Source organism: Drosophila kikkawai, chromosome 2L (genome assembly GCF_030179895.1).
Source record: "Drosophila kikkawai strain 14028-0561.14 chromosome 2L, DkikHiC1v2, whole genome shotgun sequence".
In the NCBI taxonomy this organism is placed as follows: domain Eukaryota; kingdom Metazoa; phylum Arthropoda; class Insecta; order Diptera; family Drosophilidae; genus Drosophila; species Drosophila kikkawai.
The window spans coordinates 24,528,178-24,545,325 of NC_091728.1; the positions used below are offsets into that span (position 1 = coordinate 24,528,178).

The 17,148-nt window shown below is 43.4% G+C and overlaps 7 protein-coding genes across 9 annotated transcripts; 3 read left to right on the forward strand and 4 right to left on the reverse strand.

Moving 5' to 3' along the window:
• The first annotated feature begins 47 nt into the window (after positions 1 to 47).
• Positions 48 to 1,308, forward strand: mms4 (Methyl methanesulfonate sensitivity 4). Its single transcript, XM_017172477.3, has one exon. The coding sequence runs from the start codon at positions 195 to 197 to the stop codon at positions 1,119 to 1,121; it is 927 nt and encodes a 308-aa protein (XP_017027966.1). The 5' UTR covers positions 48 to 194; the 3' UTR covers positions 1,122 to 1,308.
• On the reverse strand, positions 1,166 to 2,403 carry LOC108078560 (transmembrane protein 170B). Its single transcript, XM_017172478.3, has 2 exons — positions 2,016 to 2,403; positions 1,166 to 1,957 (listed from the first exon to the last, which is right to left on the reverse strand). The coding sequence occupies exon 2, from the start codon at positions 1,831 to 1,833 to the stop codon at positions 1,447 to 1,449; it is 387 nt and encodes a 128-aa protein (XP_017027967.1). The 5' UTR covers positions 1,834 to 1,957; positions 2,016 to 2,403; the 3' UTR covers positions 1,166 to 1,446.
• Positions 2,404 to 2,984: 581 nt separating this feature from the next.
• Positions 2,985 to 6,081, forward strand: LOC108078558 (deubiquitinase DESI2). Of its 2 annotated transcripts, none has more exons than XM_017172476.3 (5): positions 2,985 to 3,144; positions 3,468 to 3,654; positions 3,720 to 4,028; positions 5,038 to 5,126; positions 5,210 to 6,081. In XM_017172476.3, exons 2-5 carry the CDS (start codon positions 3,517 to 3,519, stop codon positions 5,289 to 5,291), a joined length of 618 nt encoding a protein of 205 aa, XP_017027965.1. In that variant the 5' UTR covers positions 2,985 to 3,144; positions 3,468 to 3,516; the 3' UTR covers positions 5,292 to 6,081. The 2 variants fall into 2 exon arrangements, with proteins under 2 accessions (XP_017027965.1, XP_070145247.1); XM_070289146.1 differs by lacking the exon at positions 2,985 to 3,144 and adding an exon at positions 3,237 to 3,384.
• Positions 6,082 to 6,599: 518 nt separating this feature from the next.
• On the reverse strand, positions 6,600 to 14,363 carry dgo (ankyrin repeat domain containing protein 6 diego). Of its 2 annotated transcripts, none has more exons than XM_017172369.3 (4): positions 14,200 to 14,363; positions 9,609 to 9,691; positions 9,099 to 9,539; positions 6,600 to 9,025 (listed from the first exon to the last, which is right to left on the reverse strand). In XM_017172369.3, exons 2-4 carry the CDS (start codon positions 9,666 to 9,668, stop codon positions 6,698 to 6,700), a joined length of 2,829 nt encoding a protein of 942 aa, XP_017027858.1. In that variant the 5' UTR covers positions 9,669 to 9,691; positions 14,200 to 14,363; the 3' UTR covers positions 6,600 to 6,697. The 2 variants fall into 2 exon arrangements, with proteins under 2 accessions (XP_017027858.1, XP_070139295.1); XM_070283194.1 differs by lacking the exon at positions 14,200 to 14,363 and adding an exon at positions 14,133 to 14,150.
• Positions 14,364 to 14,693: 330 nt separating this feature from the next.
• On the forward strand, positions 14,694 to 15,778 carry Prosbeta5 (Proteasome beta5 subunit). Its single transcript, XM_017172464.3, has 2 exons — positions 14,694 to 14,917; positions 14,978 to 15,778. Exons 1-2 carry the CDS (start codon positions 14,771 to 14,773, stop codon positions 15,674 to 15,676), a joined length of 846 nt encoding a protein of 281 aa, XP_017027953.1. The 5' UTR covers positions 14,694 to 14,770; the 3' UTR covers positions 15,677 to 15,778.
• Positions 15,711 to 16,232, reverse strand: Lsm10 (U7 small nuclear RNA associated Lsm10). Its single transcript, XM_017172466.3, has one exon. It carries the CDS (start codon positions 16,216 to 16,218, stop codon positions 15,781 to 15,783), a length of 438 nt encoding a protein of 145 aa, XP_017027955.1. The 5' UTR covers positions 16,219 to 16,232; the 3' UTR covers positions 15,711 to 15,780.
• A 10-nt stretch (positions 16,233 to 16,242) lies between these two features.
• LOC108078549 (pre-mRNA-splicing factor Syf2) lies at positions 16,243 to 17,143 on the reverse strand. The gene has a single exon (XM_017172465.3). The coding sequence runs from the start codon at positions 17,048 to 17,050 to the stop codon at positions 16,370 to 16,372; it is 681 nt and encodes a 226-aa protein (XP_017027954.1). The 5' UTR covers positions 17,051 to 17,143; the 3' UTR covers positions 16,243 to 16,369.
• Positions 17,144 to 17,148: the final 5 nt, after the last annotated feature.

Consider the following 17,148-nt stretch of genomic DNA (forward strand, 5'->3'; position numbering starts at 1 on the left):
TTAAAAAATAATTTTACCAATTCGATTACCGGAGCAGGCCGGTTTGACTGGGAGAACGAAACAAAATATAAATGGAAAGAAGCCTGATTTGACGGGAAAAGAGCTAGTCTTGCAGCAGTGATCTAGACGGTCGAGGAACTGTGTGCCCATTTACCAATAAAATAACTGTTTGCATCGCAATTCGCTTCTACAAAATGTCAAATAAAGTGGATAAACTGCACAAACAGGCTTTACGGGATCAACAAAAGCGAATTAAACCTGGAGAGTGCATGAAATATGTACGGGTTGTGATAGATACCGGGTTTCTGGGCATTTCCGTGGGTCAGGAGCTCCTTCAGCTGCTGAATTCCTCCACCTTGAAGTATGAAATTCGAAGCTTACCTGTCAGTCACTGCATATTTTGGGAACGTAATGTAGGACAGCAGGTAATTGCTCTGGGAACAAGTCCCACTGGACTAGATGAAGCGTGGAAAAAAGAGGATCAAGTGGTCCAGTGGATTTCTGAATCCACTTTCCACAAGGCTGCCAAGGATCAAAGCTTAGTGTGTATTGGACCCAGGTTACAGGACTTGTTCCCCAATTGCCATTATACGATAGCACTGCCCAAGCTTCGTCACAATAAAAACAGCAGTACCAGCCAGGATGCTTTGATAGAAATGCAGCTGCTCCAGGAGCTCCATGTTGAGCAGCTGGGCCAACCCGAAAGCCAGGAACTGTTGGCCCTTATCCAGCGGTACACGAAAGCTATAGCGGAAGCTCCCTACAAGAAGCAGCGCAACGAAACTCTGGGATGCTTCAAAAAGTACGTGGCCAACGATAAGAAGCAGTGCGTCCGCGTGGATCAAGGCAATGGGTATGGCCGCCTCTGGCAACAGCATTTAAATCGGCTGCCACAAGTCACCCTCGAGGTGGCTGAGTCAATTATAGCCCAATATCCCTGCCCCAAGAAGCTCCTAGATCACTTTTCAAATGATCCCGCAGCCATACAGACGTTGGCCGACCTGAAGATCAAACGCTGTAATGGACCCCAGCCCTTGCACACCGAAAGGCGCATAGGAAACGTTTTAAGTAACAAACTACACACTCTGTACAATGCCAGGGATCCAAACACTTTGATATAAATCTCTAGCGCAACCCCAGTTATCAAACAAAACACCAGCTTAGCTTAAGGACCTCCTTATATTTATAATGTTCCAATATTATGTACAATTAGTTTTAAGGTTAGGATAGAAGCTAAGTATTTAACATTATTTCTCTCTTCGTATTAAGGTATATATATAAAAAAATCACAATATCCTTACACACGAAGCTTTTTGAATTGAATTATTTGTTTGCACCTGAAGAATTTATAATATTGCTGGTAAACTCAACAAGAATTTTGTGAAGATCTGGGATTGGGGAGATGACAGTGGTAGTCCGCCTAAAGAAGAATTATCAGTCCATACTCTATAGCGTGGCCAAGATGCGTGTGAAGCCCAAGCAAGCAGACACTATTGTCTGCCCAAGGCCCCAGACCATGGCGTATATAGGAGACATGGGTAGGCTGGAAGCGCGATGCACGAAGGCGATAACCGCACTGCTGATGATACCACTCGAAGCGGGCGATAGGAATCCCATGACGAGGATCAGAATCGAAAAGAACCGGCCAAACTTGTGCTTCCGGAGTGTAACAAAGGCCACCACGGCGGCGCAAGTGTGGATGAAGATGGAGGAGAAGAGGGCCCACAGAAAGACATGGTACCACATCTCGCGAAATGTGTTGAGGCGTGCCTGGGTGCGCAGTCCCATGACATCGGCAATGGTGTCCAGCTCATCGGTGTCATCGGAAAACATGACTGTAACGTGTCTCTTTAAGGATTCACTTATAACGTCGTTGCTACTTATTGCTTTTCCTTTGCTCTCTGTTGGTCCTGCTGCATGTCTAGAGGGTAGATTCCTTATAGCGTGAATAGTTTATCTAAAAGTGTAAAATTGATCATGTTTCAGATGAACGTTTGACATTTATTTATACTCACGCCCACGGTTGTAATTACTGCTCAACCACACCCACATTGGCAGCACTTTAAGTAGTAAAACGGATCTGATAACTTCCTTCTGGCTGCTTAATCCCAGGTATAACATCACTTGTACTTGTCCTATTTTTGTTTATTTTACAATTGTTTGGTTTATTCTTTATTGTGGCCAACAATCGATTTGGATTTTCGTCACGGCAACTTGCAGGCGGCAGTGAACCCTTAGCTCGGCTTAATTCTAAGGTCCTTGGTGCTTTGTAACTGTGGCTGCAGCCTTTATAGCCAAAGCAAAACACTCTTTGTGAATTAATTATAATTATTGGGTTTTTCGTCTGAGATTTCTTTTGGAAACGGGAATGGAACGAGTTGGTAATGGGCCAGTTCTGATAAGCAGTCAGCTGTGGCTCACATTGGAACTGGTTCATGAGCCACAATATGTTTTCCTAGATTTAAAAATATCGGCGATGTTTCGCGATAATTTCAGCAGCTTATATGGGATATAGTTGAAGATATCTTCAGTCCAGAATATCTATTGTTTTGGTTTCGATGTGTTATGGTGGAGTGATAAATTAAACAAAAAAAAAAAAAAAATTAATTATTTACTTTAATATAATGCAAGTGGCTGTCGCAAATAATTATTTAAAAACAAAAAATAACAAAAAAAATAATGTAACAGAAAAGAACAAGATTTAAAGAAATTTTCCCGAAAAGTGTAGAATTTTTCATTCAAATTTGGGTATATTTTTAATGCGTAAATTTAATTTTATTTGTTGTATTTAATTTTATTTTCGAAAGATAATTTATATTATGTTAGTACCAGCCTCAAGTATGGAATCGTAATGCTTAAAAATAATATTCTTATAAGAAGGTAAAATAAGGCAAATTTCGCTTGGAAAATCACGATATTTCTAGCTAGCCGATAGCATACAATTTCTTCTAGTGCGTTTGAAAACCGCCAGATCTAGAGGGTAAATAGCTAAATAGGCAACGCTGTCACCAATCCATAAACAAAAATTTTTTGTGTAAACTAAAAACAAAAGCATCGTTTTACCGTATAATTTGGCCTCTTATGATTTGTTAAATTTTTTGTTTAGAATATGACGTGCTGAGAAGAGGAGTCCTTTGGTCAAGTGTAAGTTCCTTTTGCCGCTATGACACATTTCTTTCAAACCAAATATATGCGCATACTTTTGTACATACTTACGAATATATGTAATGTGAATGCATCCGCGGATACATATGTACATATATGTAAGTTCTCGTGTATCTTACGCACTCGCGATATATTTACATATGTACATCGGTGTGTGCAGATCCGAGAATCTGTTAAATTGTCCAATTCCAGTAAGGTTGCGGTCACACATACACATAAGTATGTTCATATATGTGTATGGATTTGCCCCAGCATATGCTTGGGGAGATTAATTAAAGGCGTTCGTCTTCCCTTCGTTGCAGACTTCACTACACTCTTCGTTCCCCGCAAAACCAACGACGCATTTAATCAATGTTCTCCAACGGATTGCCGTGCAATCTGTCTTTTCCGAGCTGTCTCAGTGTACCCAAAGACGAGATCGGTAATGAAGAGCTGTTGCCCTCCAATATGGGGACTCGCGAGCCAGTTATTCTCAATGTCTACGACATGGTGATTATATTACTCTCTATATATTCTACAATTCTTGTGCAATACAAAGCATGTGCCCTTTGCAGTACTGGATCAACGAGTACACCACCTCAATTGGACTGGGCGTATTCCACTCCGGCGTAGAGGCGTTCGGCACCGAGTTCGCCTACGGCGGACACCCATTCCCCTTTACGGGGGTCTTCGAGATCTCGCCGCGGGACCACGACGAGCTGGGCGACCAGTTTCAGTTCCGGCAGAGCATCCAGATTGGCTGCACCGATTTCACATACGAGGAGGTACGCCGGATTGTCGAGGAGCTGGGCAATCAGTTTCGGGGCGATCGCTACCATCTCATGAACAACAACTGCAACCACTTCTCGGGCTCATTAACTCAGGTGAGAATGGGGTTAGTCTTGGATATTTTGACCAAACCCTTTGGGAAATGTTTGCAATAATAAAGGTGTGCCTGCCGAAATGTGTGACGTGAATCATCGATTGTCAGATACCACGAATTACGGCCTAAATACGTTGAAATGAATCATTGTTATCAAAAATAAGCCATCCGTCGTGTTCAAAAAGGCATGTTTTCTTTTGATAATAACTTCTAATTTCTTCCAAAAGCAACTATGCTCATCAAGGTTACTTAATCAGTAAAAACAACATCTTAAGTATGGTGGGGAAAAAAAAAATTAAAGTCACGTGCGACAGGGTTTAAAATTAAATATAAAATAAACTACTCTATATTTCTAATTTAAAATTAAAAGCAGAAGAAAAAGACATTAATGCATGACATTTTAAAATTTGTTTCGTTAAAATAATCCCGTTTTGCGGTTTAAATAGTTCGCCGCGAAAGTGATATCTGTATTTTTAGCGTTTAAATTAGTAAATTTTTTTTTTAAATTTCTTGAATTTGGACAAATCCTCAAAATAAACAGTGGCACCAATTAAATTAAAAAAAATGGAACACACTTTTTTTTACTTTTAATGCATCATTCCACTTTTTATAAACATCCATTTGATATATTCATTAATTGTTCCTGAAATAATGAGTATTTGGTTTAGCATGCATGTTTCATTAAAGCTAATGTTACAAATTTTGCTTTTTACAGAGTTTTAGCCGAGATTTTCTACTATAATATTTGTATGTATGTACTTAGTACATTTTAGTAAATATATGATTTTCAAATTTCAATAAGTTCAAGGAAAAAATAGGGCACAAAAACTTTAATTTGACACTTAGATGACTATCTTTTGAAAAACAATTTATTTTGCAATCAGTCAAATGTGAATAATCCAAACAATCAATGAATTCACAGCCAGTGCATTTAATTCAGGGGAATTGGAAAGGTTATTTGAATTACACAACCCTTGGACTTGACTCTTTTCTTTTGCATATGCTTTTAGATACTTTGCGGCCAAGAAATACCCAGCTGGGTCAATCGTTTAGCGCATTTCAGCTCCTGTGTGCCATTTCTACAAAGATGTTTGCCAAAGTAAGCTTCAATATAATTAGCATTGATTTAACAGCAGATCATTATCATTTGCTTTGTTCGTTTTTATTCCCACCGGTTTTTAGAGAATGGCTGACACCCAATGCCTTGCAGCAGAGCATTACAACAATCCAAGAGCGCGAAGACTCCGACACCAGTCCCCTTTGAGACATTACCTGACCGAGAATATGTCACTTGCAGACAGCAGCAAAAGAGCGATCGTAGTTCACATCTAACAGCAGTCGTAAGAGCAAAATTGTTAAGTACTCACTCACGTCGTCGTCGTCGTCGCATCAACAACCACAGTTTCCAAGCCAACAAAAACGCCCCAAAACAAACAAAAAGCAACAACTATTATTAATAGACTTAAATTAGGCGATATACAAACATACTTACATAGATATACCTACATAGAGACATTAACATACATTGCGAGGTGACTAAATTATTGGCTATTGTAATTTGTATTTGTAATATGACTATTCAGAATTAAGATATTATTAAGTGGCCGGTAAATTTAAGTAGCAGAGGGCACCGTCAGTGCAGCAGTGTCATTTATAGGATTTTAAATTAACTACGAAGACATCGAGAAATCATCATTAGGCACTTGCTAAAGATAATGTACTAAACAAAACAAAAAACCCACAGACATATTTGGTGAAACGATATCAAAATGTTTCCCAATTCAATTGTTTACTTCTCTGTCAGCGGTGGGAATTTGAGTTTTTTTTTAATTCCCACCCACAAGCATCCGAGCTCGATTATTGAGATGATTTCCTGGTTGATTTCGTTTACAATTACATTTTACCGTGTTTATAAGCCGCATGTCTATCAAAACACCAAAATGATCTGTTATCAATAAATATAATATATATATACTTGACATTCTGATATTTACACATGCATAAATACTATTATTAAACATTTTTAAAGAAAAATATATTTTGATCGAAAGCAATCGGTTTGGCTTTTCATTTGAGGATTGGGCTTGTAAAAAATCACCAAGTGAAAATGTGTCTTCACTCGCATACCTCGCAAATAACTAATAAGTGTTTCTCTCTTAGCTTTTGAGCAAAGAGTCCGAGAGCAACCGATTGAATTTTTATCGCGCTCTGCTGACGATCAGATTTTTCGGTTCTTGATCATTCACGGACCGTTTGCCTTTTTCTGACGATTCAAAAAGTCTTTTGCTCATGTATGTGGGTATATAAAGTATATGAAGAATTTGACGAGTGAGCGTGCCACAATTTATTTAAAAAATGGATTGTACCTGTGCACTAACTGTGTCGCTAACTTTACAAGTTTTTATTAAGAAAGCGTAGCAGGAATTGATTTTTAATTTAAAACTCGCCAATCCTACTTACCTCTTCTATATCCAAATTCTTACCATTATTAAGACCCACAATCTTTATATTACAACTACACATAATAAGTAAGTTTAAATTTATATTTATAACCCTCTGGATTAGATTCAATTGGAAATAAATTAACTTTTGCTTTAGTTTCGAACATGATTAGGAATAAGATAAATATATTAGGAGTATCTATGTACAATGGGAACACTTGGGGGCGGCTCAAACCAGACTCGAGACGTTATTGTAAAGCCCAACGGCTGACACCTCATCAAGATCGATATCGTTCGATATTGGAAGGTTGGGATGCGGCCAGTTTCTAGGATGAGGATTAGAATGGGGCGGAACAATGGCCTGGAAGGTGGGCGACTGAATGGGCCTGTAGGCGGACGCACCCTGCCGCAGGGCAGGATGCGGTTGGGGAACTCGTTCCACGTAGAGGTCTTCGTTGCGATAGAAATTCGCATTTGGTGCGTAGCCGGTGTGGATTCTTCTTTGCGGATTGGGTGGATTCTGCGGGCGGTGGGGTAGTTCATGAAAGTAGGCGTCTTTGGGTATGTGCCTCTCGGGCAGGCCGAACTGCGGGACAGCAGCAGCATTTCTGTGCGGGATACTGTAAGTGGGCGAGGGATTGGAGGAGGTGGCCTCAATGTGCTGGAAGTTATTATTGTTCAAGCGGGAAAGGGATCTTGCTGCGATCACATTGGCCACTTGGGAGTCCTGCCGATTGGAATCAATGGTGTTCTGCAGTTGGGCCACCATGTCGCGCACTTGGCCGGCATTCGGTTTTTTCAGGCACTTGATCTCACTGTTCCTGATCTCCACCTTGTTCCCGTGCTCGCTGCCATTGGGTCGCACTTCCGGTTCCTCGACGTACTCCATGATGGGGTTTGAGTAAAACAGGTTCGACATGACGGGATAGTTGTCATCCAAGCACAGTGGCTGCCGCTTAATCAGGTTGGAGATGCCAGCTGATTCGCAGGCCTGCTGCTCCTTGTAGAGCAACTTATCGCCGCCTAATCTCTCGGCGCTTTCATTAACGGCAGCCTCCTCCTTTCCCAGATCCGCAAAGGAGGCGTCTTTCCGCAGGGCCTTTATCACGGAGTTCAGCATGTTCTCTCCCCTGCCAATGCGTTGATAATATTTATGGTACTCTGGCGGAGGATTGCTGCCCGTGGGCGAGTTTTCCCAGTCCCAACTGTTGGAGTTCTGGGAGGGATTGGAGGTCTCGCTGGAGTTCGGGTAGCGCCGCATGATATGAGTGTACTCGTCAAAGCTTGGACTATTTACGCTCTCTTTATCTCCCCGGAGTTGAGCGGACTCGGCTCTGGGCTCTGGCTTGTAGGGCGGGGATAGGGATGATAGCTGGTGCTTATTTTCCTGCTCACTATCCCTTTCCATTATCAAGGTGGTTTTCTCAAGGAGTACGCCCAGACGTTTGGATACCTTTAGGAAATCCAGCTTTAGCTCATCCAGTTTCGAGTGCTCCAGTTGGTCAACTTGATCCTGCGGCTCTCCCTGATCCGGAACCGGCTCTTCGTCTTCTTCCTCCTCCTCCTCATCCTCCTGACCAGCTGCATTAGAATCCTCTTCGCTGTCGCTCTCCAGAGGAGGCTCTGCGGATCGGTGTACTAGGGCCTCCACTGCCTGGTCTTCGAGTATATCTACACTCCGGGAGTTGGTGAGCCTGCCGCCTTCGTGGTTGCTTTCCAAGAGCTCCAGACTCCGGCACCTGGAGAGTGTCCTTTCGATTCGCGAGCTTTTATTCTGCTGGTCAAATGTGGATCGCATGGGTTCGCCCCGGCGTAGGAACTCACTGAGGTGCTGCCGCTTGCTCTCGCATCTCAGCCGATCCTCGATCATCGTTCTGGTGAGCTGTTCTATCTGGTCGTTGGTCTTGATGGCCAATGCTTGAACCTTGTGCCCCAGTCGCTCCTTGGTCTTGTGGACATACTTCTTGAGGCTCTTCCGGTTGCAGTTCAGCTTGTTCTCGATGTGTCGGAAAAAGGGTCCGCAATAGCACGTGTTGCCCACACTAACGGGACCTTTGTGGATATGACCGGCCAAGTCCAGGAAGTACTGTTCTCCCGCCTTTAGCGGCTCCTTAGGTAGAGTCTCCAGCTTGGGCGAGGGAAAGGCACGCGGATCGGGAAAGTAGTGACATCCGTACGGCGACCAATTTATCCCCTTGTCGACCACATCCCTGTCGCGGTCCTTCTCCTTGTCCGATCTGCTGCCTCCGCCCTCGTTATGTTTCTCCTTCCGGTTCCGTATCTTCTTGGGCGTGTTCAGGATCTCGATGATCTCGCGATAGTTCTTCCTGATTGCTATGTGCATGGGACAGTCACCTTGGGCGTTCTTGATCCCTAGGCGGGCATCCGCTTCAAGGAGTATTCTTGTGAGTTTCCTGCGACCCATGGCGCAGGTGATGTGCAGCGCGGTGTCGCCGTTCAGGTTGGTTTTGTTGGGGTCACAAAGAGCCGAGAGTAGGATTCTGGTGACCCCGGCATGTCCATATCTGCAGGCAGTATGGAGCGGTGTATCGCCATACTGCAAATGGAATGGATAGAGCATAAATTAGGAAGATGTTCAGCCTATTAGGCCGCAAGTATTGTGAACTCACATTGTTCTGCACATCGGGATCTGCGCCCGCCAATAGCAGTTCCCTGGAGCTCTGATTGTGTCCATTTTGGGCAGCCAAATGCAGAGCGGACAGCCCCTCGTTGTTGGCAATACCCAAAGCGCTGTTGTGTAGGGCTTCGATGGTCTGATGTGCCACCTTGGCCCTGCCTTTGCTTTTGTCCTTTTCTTTGTCCTTTTCCTTGTCTTTCTGCCCTCGTATCGCCTTGCCACCCGTTCCCGGGGCAGTGGGTGGCGGTGGTGGTGCACAGATCAGTTTCACGCACCGGCTGAACCCCCGACTAGCGGCTTCGTGAAGCGGGGTGTTGCCTTGCAGTGATTCCTTGGCCAGGCGGTCGGCATTGCTGAATAGGAGCCCCTCCACCCGCCGATCATCCCCGGCGACCACTGCCTCGTGCAGCGAAGTCCAGTTGCTGGAATCGGGCTGCATTTGGGGAGGGATATAGGAATTTAATAAGGAAAGCTTTTGTGATTGAAATAAATAAAAACCCACCCCGGAGATGGCATTTGGCAAGGCTTCCTGTTTCGGAATGCGGGAGGATCCATGCTGCATTGTCTGTGAATCATATAAAGCCTCTAAAAAGAGATATAATAACGAAATTATATAATTATAAATGTTGGAGGGGGGCGGCTTTAAGCTGAAATGCACTCGAAATAAGAACACGGACGTGTCGGGGTTTTACGCGACGTGCGTCGGGATGTTTATTGAGTAAGATGTAAATTGGTACTAAACTATACAAAAGAAACTATAGCTAGGGAGAGCGGATTTGAAGCTCTTTGGACTGGAAGTCCAGAGGAAGAGGGAGAGAAAAGGAGAGCGTTCGGGATCACACTGCCTCCCGAAATTGAGCGCCTTTCTGGCGTGAACATTCTCCCCCCCCTTGCGAGGATACGCAGCAAAAGTACCAGGAAGTATTAGCTCTGGAAAGCGTAGGATAACGCTGAGCGTTCGTCGGCATGTAGAAGGGTGTGGTGATCCTGTCCACACGACTGGCATCGGTCGCTACTTCGACAGGATCCTCCGGAATGGTGGTGGGCCAGGCAGTTGACGCAGTACTTCCTGTCGATGACTGTCTGGAGCCGTTTCTTCGCGTCAAGCCGGAGAAAACGGTGGCACTTCCGAAGAGGATGGTTCCCTTGGCAGACTCGGCATTGGTAGGATAAAATACCTCGGGAACGTCTGCTCTTGCTGTCGTCGTACGGAACCCAGTAATTGGAATCGGCCGAAGTAGTCACTCGTGTGGAGAACGAGGAAATTCTTTGGATGGGTGCAGGAATTTGTGGTGCGTCATCTCGAGGATTCGGAACACTGGATGAAGTGTTGCTTGGATGCAACAATGTGTGATGCCGACCGTGACACGTAAGACAGCTGTGGGCGCTTGTGCAATCACGGAGTGGATGACCGCTTGCAAAGCAATTTAAGCACAACTGCTTTTTCTCAATGTATGAAGTACGATCTTCTATCGTCATTTGAAGGAAGCGTGGACATTTACGCACTGGATGGTTCTCTGCAGAACACAAATCGCATCTTTTGGATAAGTGAACAATCCGCGTACTAAAGGATTGTAGTACTCGTGGCGACTGGTCGGAGATTGTCGGTTTAGACGAACGGAGGCATATCGTAGGAGGCTGGAGAGAATCGATGGTTTCCAGAGTTCTATGGCGCTCAGTAAGGAAAGAATCGAGTTCTAGCCACGACGGAATATCGGTTTTATTTGTTAAGGATTGCTCCCATAAGGAAAGCGTCAGCTTTGGAAGCTTCGTGGAGCACAAATAAACCAGGAGGCAGTCCCAATTATCCGTAGGAAGGCCGGACAGAGCTAGGGATGTGAGGCAATTTTGAATTGTATTTTGCAGCTCCTTCAAGGCTGCCGAGGACTCACGTTCAATGGACTGAATGTTTAGTAATTTCTTCAGTTGGCTGTTCACCAACGCGCGTTTATTTTCGAAACGCTCAGACAGGTTGTTCCATGCTGAGCGGAAACCGTCGTTGGTCAGTGGCGAATTTGAAACTATGGAATGAGCTTCACCACTCGTCTTGGCATTTAAATAGAACAACTTTTCTACAGGGGTCAGCGTAGGATTGTCGATATAGACCGCTGCGAAAAGGTCCCGGAAAGTCGGCCAGCGAAGATAATCGCCCGAGAAAACTTCCGTTTCGCACGGAGGAAGCCGACAGCCAGACGGAAAGGAATTTTGGGGCGCAGGAGGTTGGACTGGAGCCGCTTTGGAGGAGATCGTATCGATCTGTTCCATGAACTTGGCGGCACACCGTTCATAAATGGAATAGGTGTCGTCGTATTTTGCCTTAAGAGTAGGCAGGGTGTCTGCAGCGCCCTCTAAACCAACTGAAATTAGCTCTGAACAAGCTTCGTACTCTGTCTCGACCTTATCCCATAGCGCTCGGACTTGGTCGAGATGAATTTGGCAGGTGTATTTGGATGGAGTGGGTGCTGCTGGATTGCAGACTCTGGAGTCGAAGTGCCTCAGACGGTCACAAATCAAAGTAAATTTCTTCAAAATAGTAGAAGTCATTTTATATATTTTTTACGACAATTTACTGTAAATATATATTACGAAATAGTAATGTGTCGAAGTTTGATTGGGAATTTAGGAACCAATCGGACTCGTAATAATTATTTTGAAATAATAATTATATTTGTGGAAAACTGTATTTTCTCCCTTGGAATTTAAAACGGAAATATGCAATTTAATTTAATAATTCCGGTCAGCAGCGAATAATATACGGTCACACTAGTGCGGATACGGAAGCGCACTTGGATTTCTAACTTAATTCGTTAGTTGGAATTTTAATATAAAATAATTTACAAATTATTTTATTGATCTGGACTTATGTGATTGACCGGTGCTGTATTTTGAAACCAATACGTGTGTATGTCTATTTGTGCACTTGTCGTATGCAAGTGCAAAATAGCGGAGATAAGGAGAGGCGGAAAATTGCCAAATATTGGAGCGTCGACTTGCAGACGATTATGTATGTATGTACATATGTAACTGCAGCTCAGGATAGAGCAAGGGAGCAAATAAACAAATATATGTACGAATTAAATCACTTTATAATTGTAGTACCTGCGGACAGTTATTGTTTTATGTATGTATGTAGTTATATTGTTGTAAATTTGTAAATATAAGTTTCGGAGTGAAGTGGACTGTATTTGTAGTATGTATGTAATGTAAATAAATGCTAGCGGGAACACAGTAAACGAGATGGAATTAAGAATAATTCGAAATTGGAAAGTTTTACTGTGGCTTAGGCATTTATTTAAACAAACACTATGAATTTCGGAACCCGTAGATCTTGTATAGAAATTATTTGGATATAATTTCTCGAATTGGGGAAATGTCAATGTTGACAGCGATCGTAGTCTTATGGAGTGGACTGTATATGTATGTAAATGTAAATAAATGCTAGCAGGAACACAGTTAACGAAGAGGAATTGAGAACTATTGGAATTAAATTCTCACTGTGGCTATTGCATTTATTTACACACACAATTTGGATTTTGGCACAAATGTAGGAAATGAATACCGAATTATTTTGGATTTTTGGAAGGTATTATGCTGCCGTAGTGTCGGATTAATCGGACTTGGATTTAGACAATAATCATACAGAGAAGTTAAGACGAATTGAGTTTCGCAAAACCTAACTGTATGACCGGCAGCAATAATATAATGGACTTATCTGGTGCGGTGTTAAAGCCACCGGAGCTGCTGGTAGATGCGACGAAAAATCCGGCTCGAAGGACCAAATGTTGGAGGGGGGCGGCTTTAAGCTGAAATGCACTCGAAATAAGAACACGGACTTGTCGGGGTTTTACGCGACGTGCGTCGGGATGTTTATTGAGTAAGATGTAAATTGGTACTAAACTATACAAAAGAAACTATAGCTAGGGAGAGCGGATTTGAAGCTCTTTGGACTGGAAGTCCAGAGGAAGAGGGAGAGAAAAGGAGAGCGTTCGGGATCACACTGCCTCCCGAAATTGAGCGCCTTTCTGGCGTGAACAATAAATAATTACAATATATTATAATTATACATCATAAATAATAATATTCAACTTTTTAAAACAAGACAAACGAAATATAAAATTTTGGTTACTATACGTTGAACGCGACATTTGTACGCATTCAAACTGAAAAAAAAATTATGTGGGAAGACTTAATTTTAAGTTTAAAAATAATTGAATACTATAGCTCTTGGTGAGCACTATAATTGCTGCTAAGTTCCTTTTTTGACAATTGTTTGTTTTCAAGATAATTACAAAAATGTAAGGTATTCGCACGCGACCGTAGAGAATTCACTTTTTCAAAACAAAAAGTTTAAGCACTGATTTCTGTGATTCTTGATGAAAGATTTAAATGCAATCAATTTGAATGTATTATGCATATATTAATATTCATAATGTATTTGGTGTGACTTTAAAATATTAAGTAGTTTATTTAAATTGAATTTTAATCCAGTTGGTTTTAACTTTTTAGTTCAATTAGAAATTATTTCAACTCTTTCATTCTTCGAGTGATGTTAAAATGTAAAATTCAAAGCATAATGCCTCTGATTTCGAAGTTGTTATCAAAACAAAACATGACATTTTTTTTTATTAAGTTTTCATCAAAATAATGAAAAGTAGCGTTTTCTCAAATTCTCATTTGAATATTTATTATTGACTTGACTTGACTTCATGCATAACCACATATCAGGTATGAAAAATGTAGTTTTTTATTACTAAATAAACCTCCTATAAGATCAACTTGGCCGGAGATCAAAGAGACATGATCTTAGATCCTATTTTCCACTGTGTATGCGCATGTGTGTATGTGCCTCACGTAATGGCGTACCACGTAGAAATTGCAATTACAAGCCCAAGTGCTGGGTTTACAATACGATTTTAAAAGAAAAGGTGAAATATTTACAAATATACACCGTTAGTTACACGAATAACGTCTTTGCACTTTGAAATTATAGAGAAAACACCAAGTTAGCTATATTGTTAACAATTACTTTGCAAATTCCTAGGCCAAAAACCCAGCTTTGAACTGCGCCTTGATTTTCTATTTTACCAACTTACGTTTCACTCAAGTTCGATTTCCGATTTCGCGCCCTTATTTACACATGCTTTTGGCCACTCCCACGTATTTACACATTCTTATAGTCATTACAGTTAATCCAATTCCCGGATTTTGCACTATTTTGCCTACGTTTGTGGAACGCCCAGAGTTAATTTGGCTTCAAGCCAGGCCTAAAAGAGACTTAAAGAAGAAAGCCAATCACAGGTAAAAATTGGCAACAGGTTTTGGGCGGGACTGACAACTTGTTTTTAGCTATCGCTTTCATTTGATAGTTTGGGATGGTGGCTAAAATGAAGTGCGGTCACACTAGAGAATAATATACGATATCTGCATTTATCGTAACAATATTAATGACGAAATAACTAATATACAACAAAAGTGCAAGTAAAAAAAATGCATTCAAAATAGTTTTTTTTAATTGATGCTGGAAAATAATTTCAATTTTCAAAAACTCCGATATATCGATAGTGACATAGATGTTGTGAAGCTTTGGCCACACTGTAAATGCGATTTCTGTTTGTCATTCGCATTTTGCATTAAACCTTAAATTGACTTAAAGAAACATATAAAATGGCATTGGCTGAGATCTGCAAAATATCCAATGCTTCCTACATGAAGCCGGCCGCCTGGACTTCGGCGGATGTGGAGGACGACCTGAGGGGACTGACCTGCAACCTGGCCAATCCCTACACCCTGGCTGCTCCGCCATTCGAGAATGTAAGCTGGGAAATTATCAAAATCTCGGGGATTTAAACCTCTTTCTAATTACCCTCGTAGCCCATGCATAACCTGAACCAGATCCAGGCCAATGCCGACAAGACCGGCATCAAAATCGACTTTGATCATGGAACCACAACGCTGGGCTTCAAGTTCAAGGGAGGCGTCATCCTGGCCGTGGACTCTCGTGCCACTGGCGGCCAGTACATTGGCTCGCAATCGATGAAGAAGATTGTGGAGATCAATGACTTTTTGCTGGGCACACTTGCCGGCGGCGCCGCCGATTGTGTGTACTGGGATCGCGTGCTTTCCAAGGAGTGCCGCCTGCACGAGCTTCGCAACAAGGAGCGCATCTCGGTGGCGGCGGCCAGCAAGATCATGGCCAACATTGCCCACGAGTACAAGGGCATGGGCCTTAGCATGGGCATGATGCTGGCTGGCTACGACAAGCGTGGTCCTGGCTTGTACTATGTTGATTCGGAGGGTTCCCGCACGCCTGGCAATCTCTTCTCCGTGGGCAGTGGCTCACTTTTCGCCTACGGTGTTCTAGATTCGGGCTACCACTGGGATCTGGAGGATGAGGCTGCTCAGGAGCTAGGGCGCCGAGCCATTTACCACGCCACTTTTCGGGATGCCTACTCTGGCGGCATCATTCGCGTTTACCACATGACCCAGACGGGCTGGGTCAACGTTTCCAACACAGACTGCATGGAACTGCACTACAAGTACAAGGAGGAGAAGGAGCAGCAGGCTCAATAGAGCGTAGATTCGGGCGTTAAGCGAATATAAGATATTCTGTGGAACGAAGTTTGTATTTCTTGGAATAAATAAAAATGCTTTTGTGGTAATATATTCTATGTAGTTTAGGATTCTTGTTTCTTTTTTTCCGCTTCCCTTTGCTGAGAGATCATCTGCAGTGTTTCTTTGTGCCGCATCTCTGCTCGCTTTTGCTTGAAGGTTCGCTTTCCGCCCTTGGTCTCCACTCGCTTCCTTCGTAAGACGCCGCGCTCCATGGCCTGGCGCAGCTCCTGCTCCACGTCTAGGTCCGTTGGTATGTGAATCTGGCGAATCATGCGGTTGCGCACCATGAAGTGATCGAAGGGATGCTGGATTCCATTGCGATCGATGAAAACCACTTTCGAGAGCTCACAGGTCATGTGTCCGTCGGCGCAGTCTATGATCCCGGCCACGGACGTCTCATTGTGCAGGTCTATGAGTACCGAGTGCCCCTGGAGCATCACTGGCCAGCAATTCAAGGTGTTGGACACCAAATACTTCTCGCGGGCACTAAACTGCTGCATTTCATTCCCGGAATGATTTCAAAGTTCTTCCAGGTCAGAGAAGCAGGGCTGCCAACTCGATTTTAATATAAAAAGCATAGGTACACTATAAATGTTAGGTACACTTTGTTAAGATCTTAAAAATATGAAATTGAACATATAAACACTAAACTTAAATGGCGGTTCCGCGCTCCAGATTCTGCTTGATCTCCGCCGTGTGCTCGCCGTAGAAGCGATCCAGCTTCTTGTTGAACTTTGAGTTGCGTTCGTTAATGAAGTCCACGTCCGCATCGTCGTTGTAGATGCGCCTGCGGGAGTACTTCTTACGGCGCTCTATTTGCTGCTCCAGATCATTGACCATTTTGTTGATGGCGCCCGGCGTGTCCTTTGTCCGGGCATGCAATGTTGTGTGCGGTCCGCCGTAGAATGCATCGCCCAGCTCTTCCTTCTGCCTTTCATACTTCTCCATGTCGCGGGGCGGCATTGATTTAACCAGTCTGGTGTATTGCCTGGCTGTCTGGGCCTCGTATGTTGAGAAACCAAGATCCGGATTGTCCTTGCGCTTCTTTTTTTTCTCGATGCGTTCTGCGTCTACGGCGGACACCTCGAGAAGCTTGAGACGCTCGTAGTCCTTGCCTGCCGCCTTTGCATCGGCGCGTGCCTTGTCATCCGCCAGAATCCACTCGGCCTGGCGCTTGCGAGCCTCCCAGTTCTTGGGCAACTTCTTACGGGCGTCTTCCGCCACCACTTCCTGGTGGTTGTCCGTGCGTGCTTCTTGGCGCTTTTTGTGCAGGTCCAGCAGTCGCGCCTTTCGCTCCGCCAGCTTTTCCGCAGCGGTTTTGTTGGAGTCCATTGTTGATTTCTCAAAAAAAGTTATTTATTTACTGGACTTGATGAATTTGCGTTGTTTATCTGCCTTTGTTTTTTTGTGACTCTTATAAACCTCGTTGG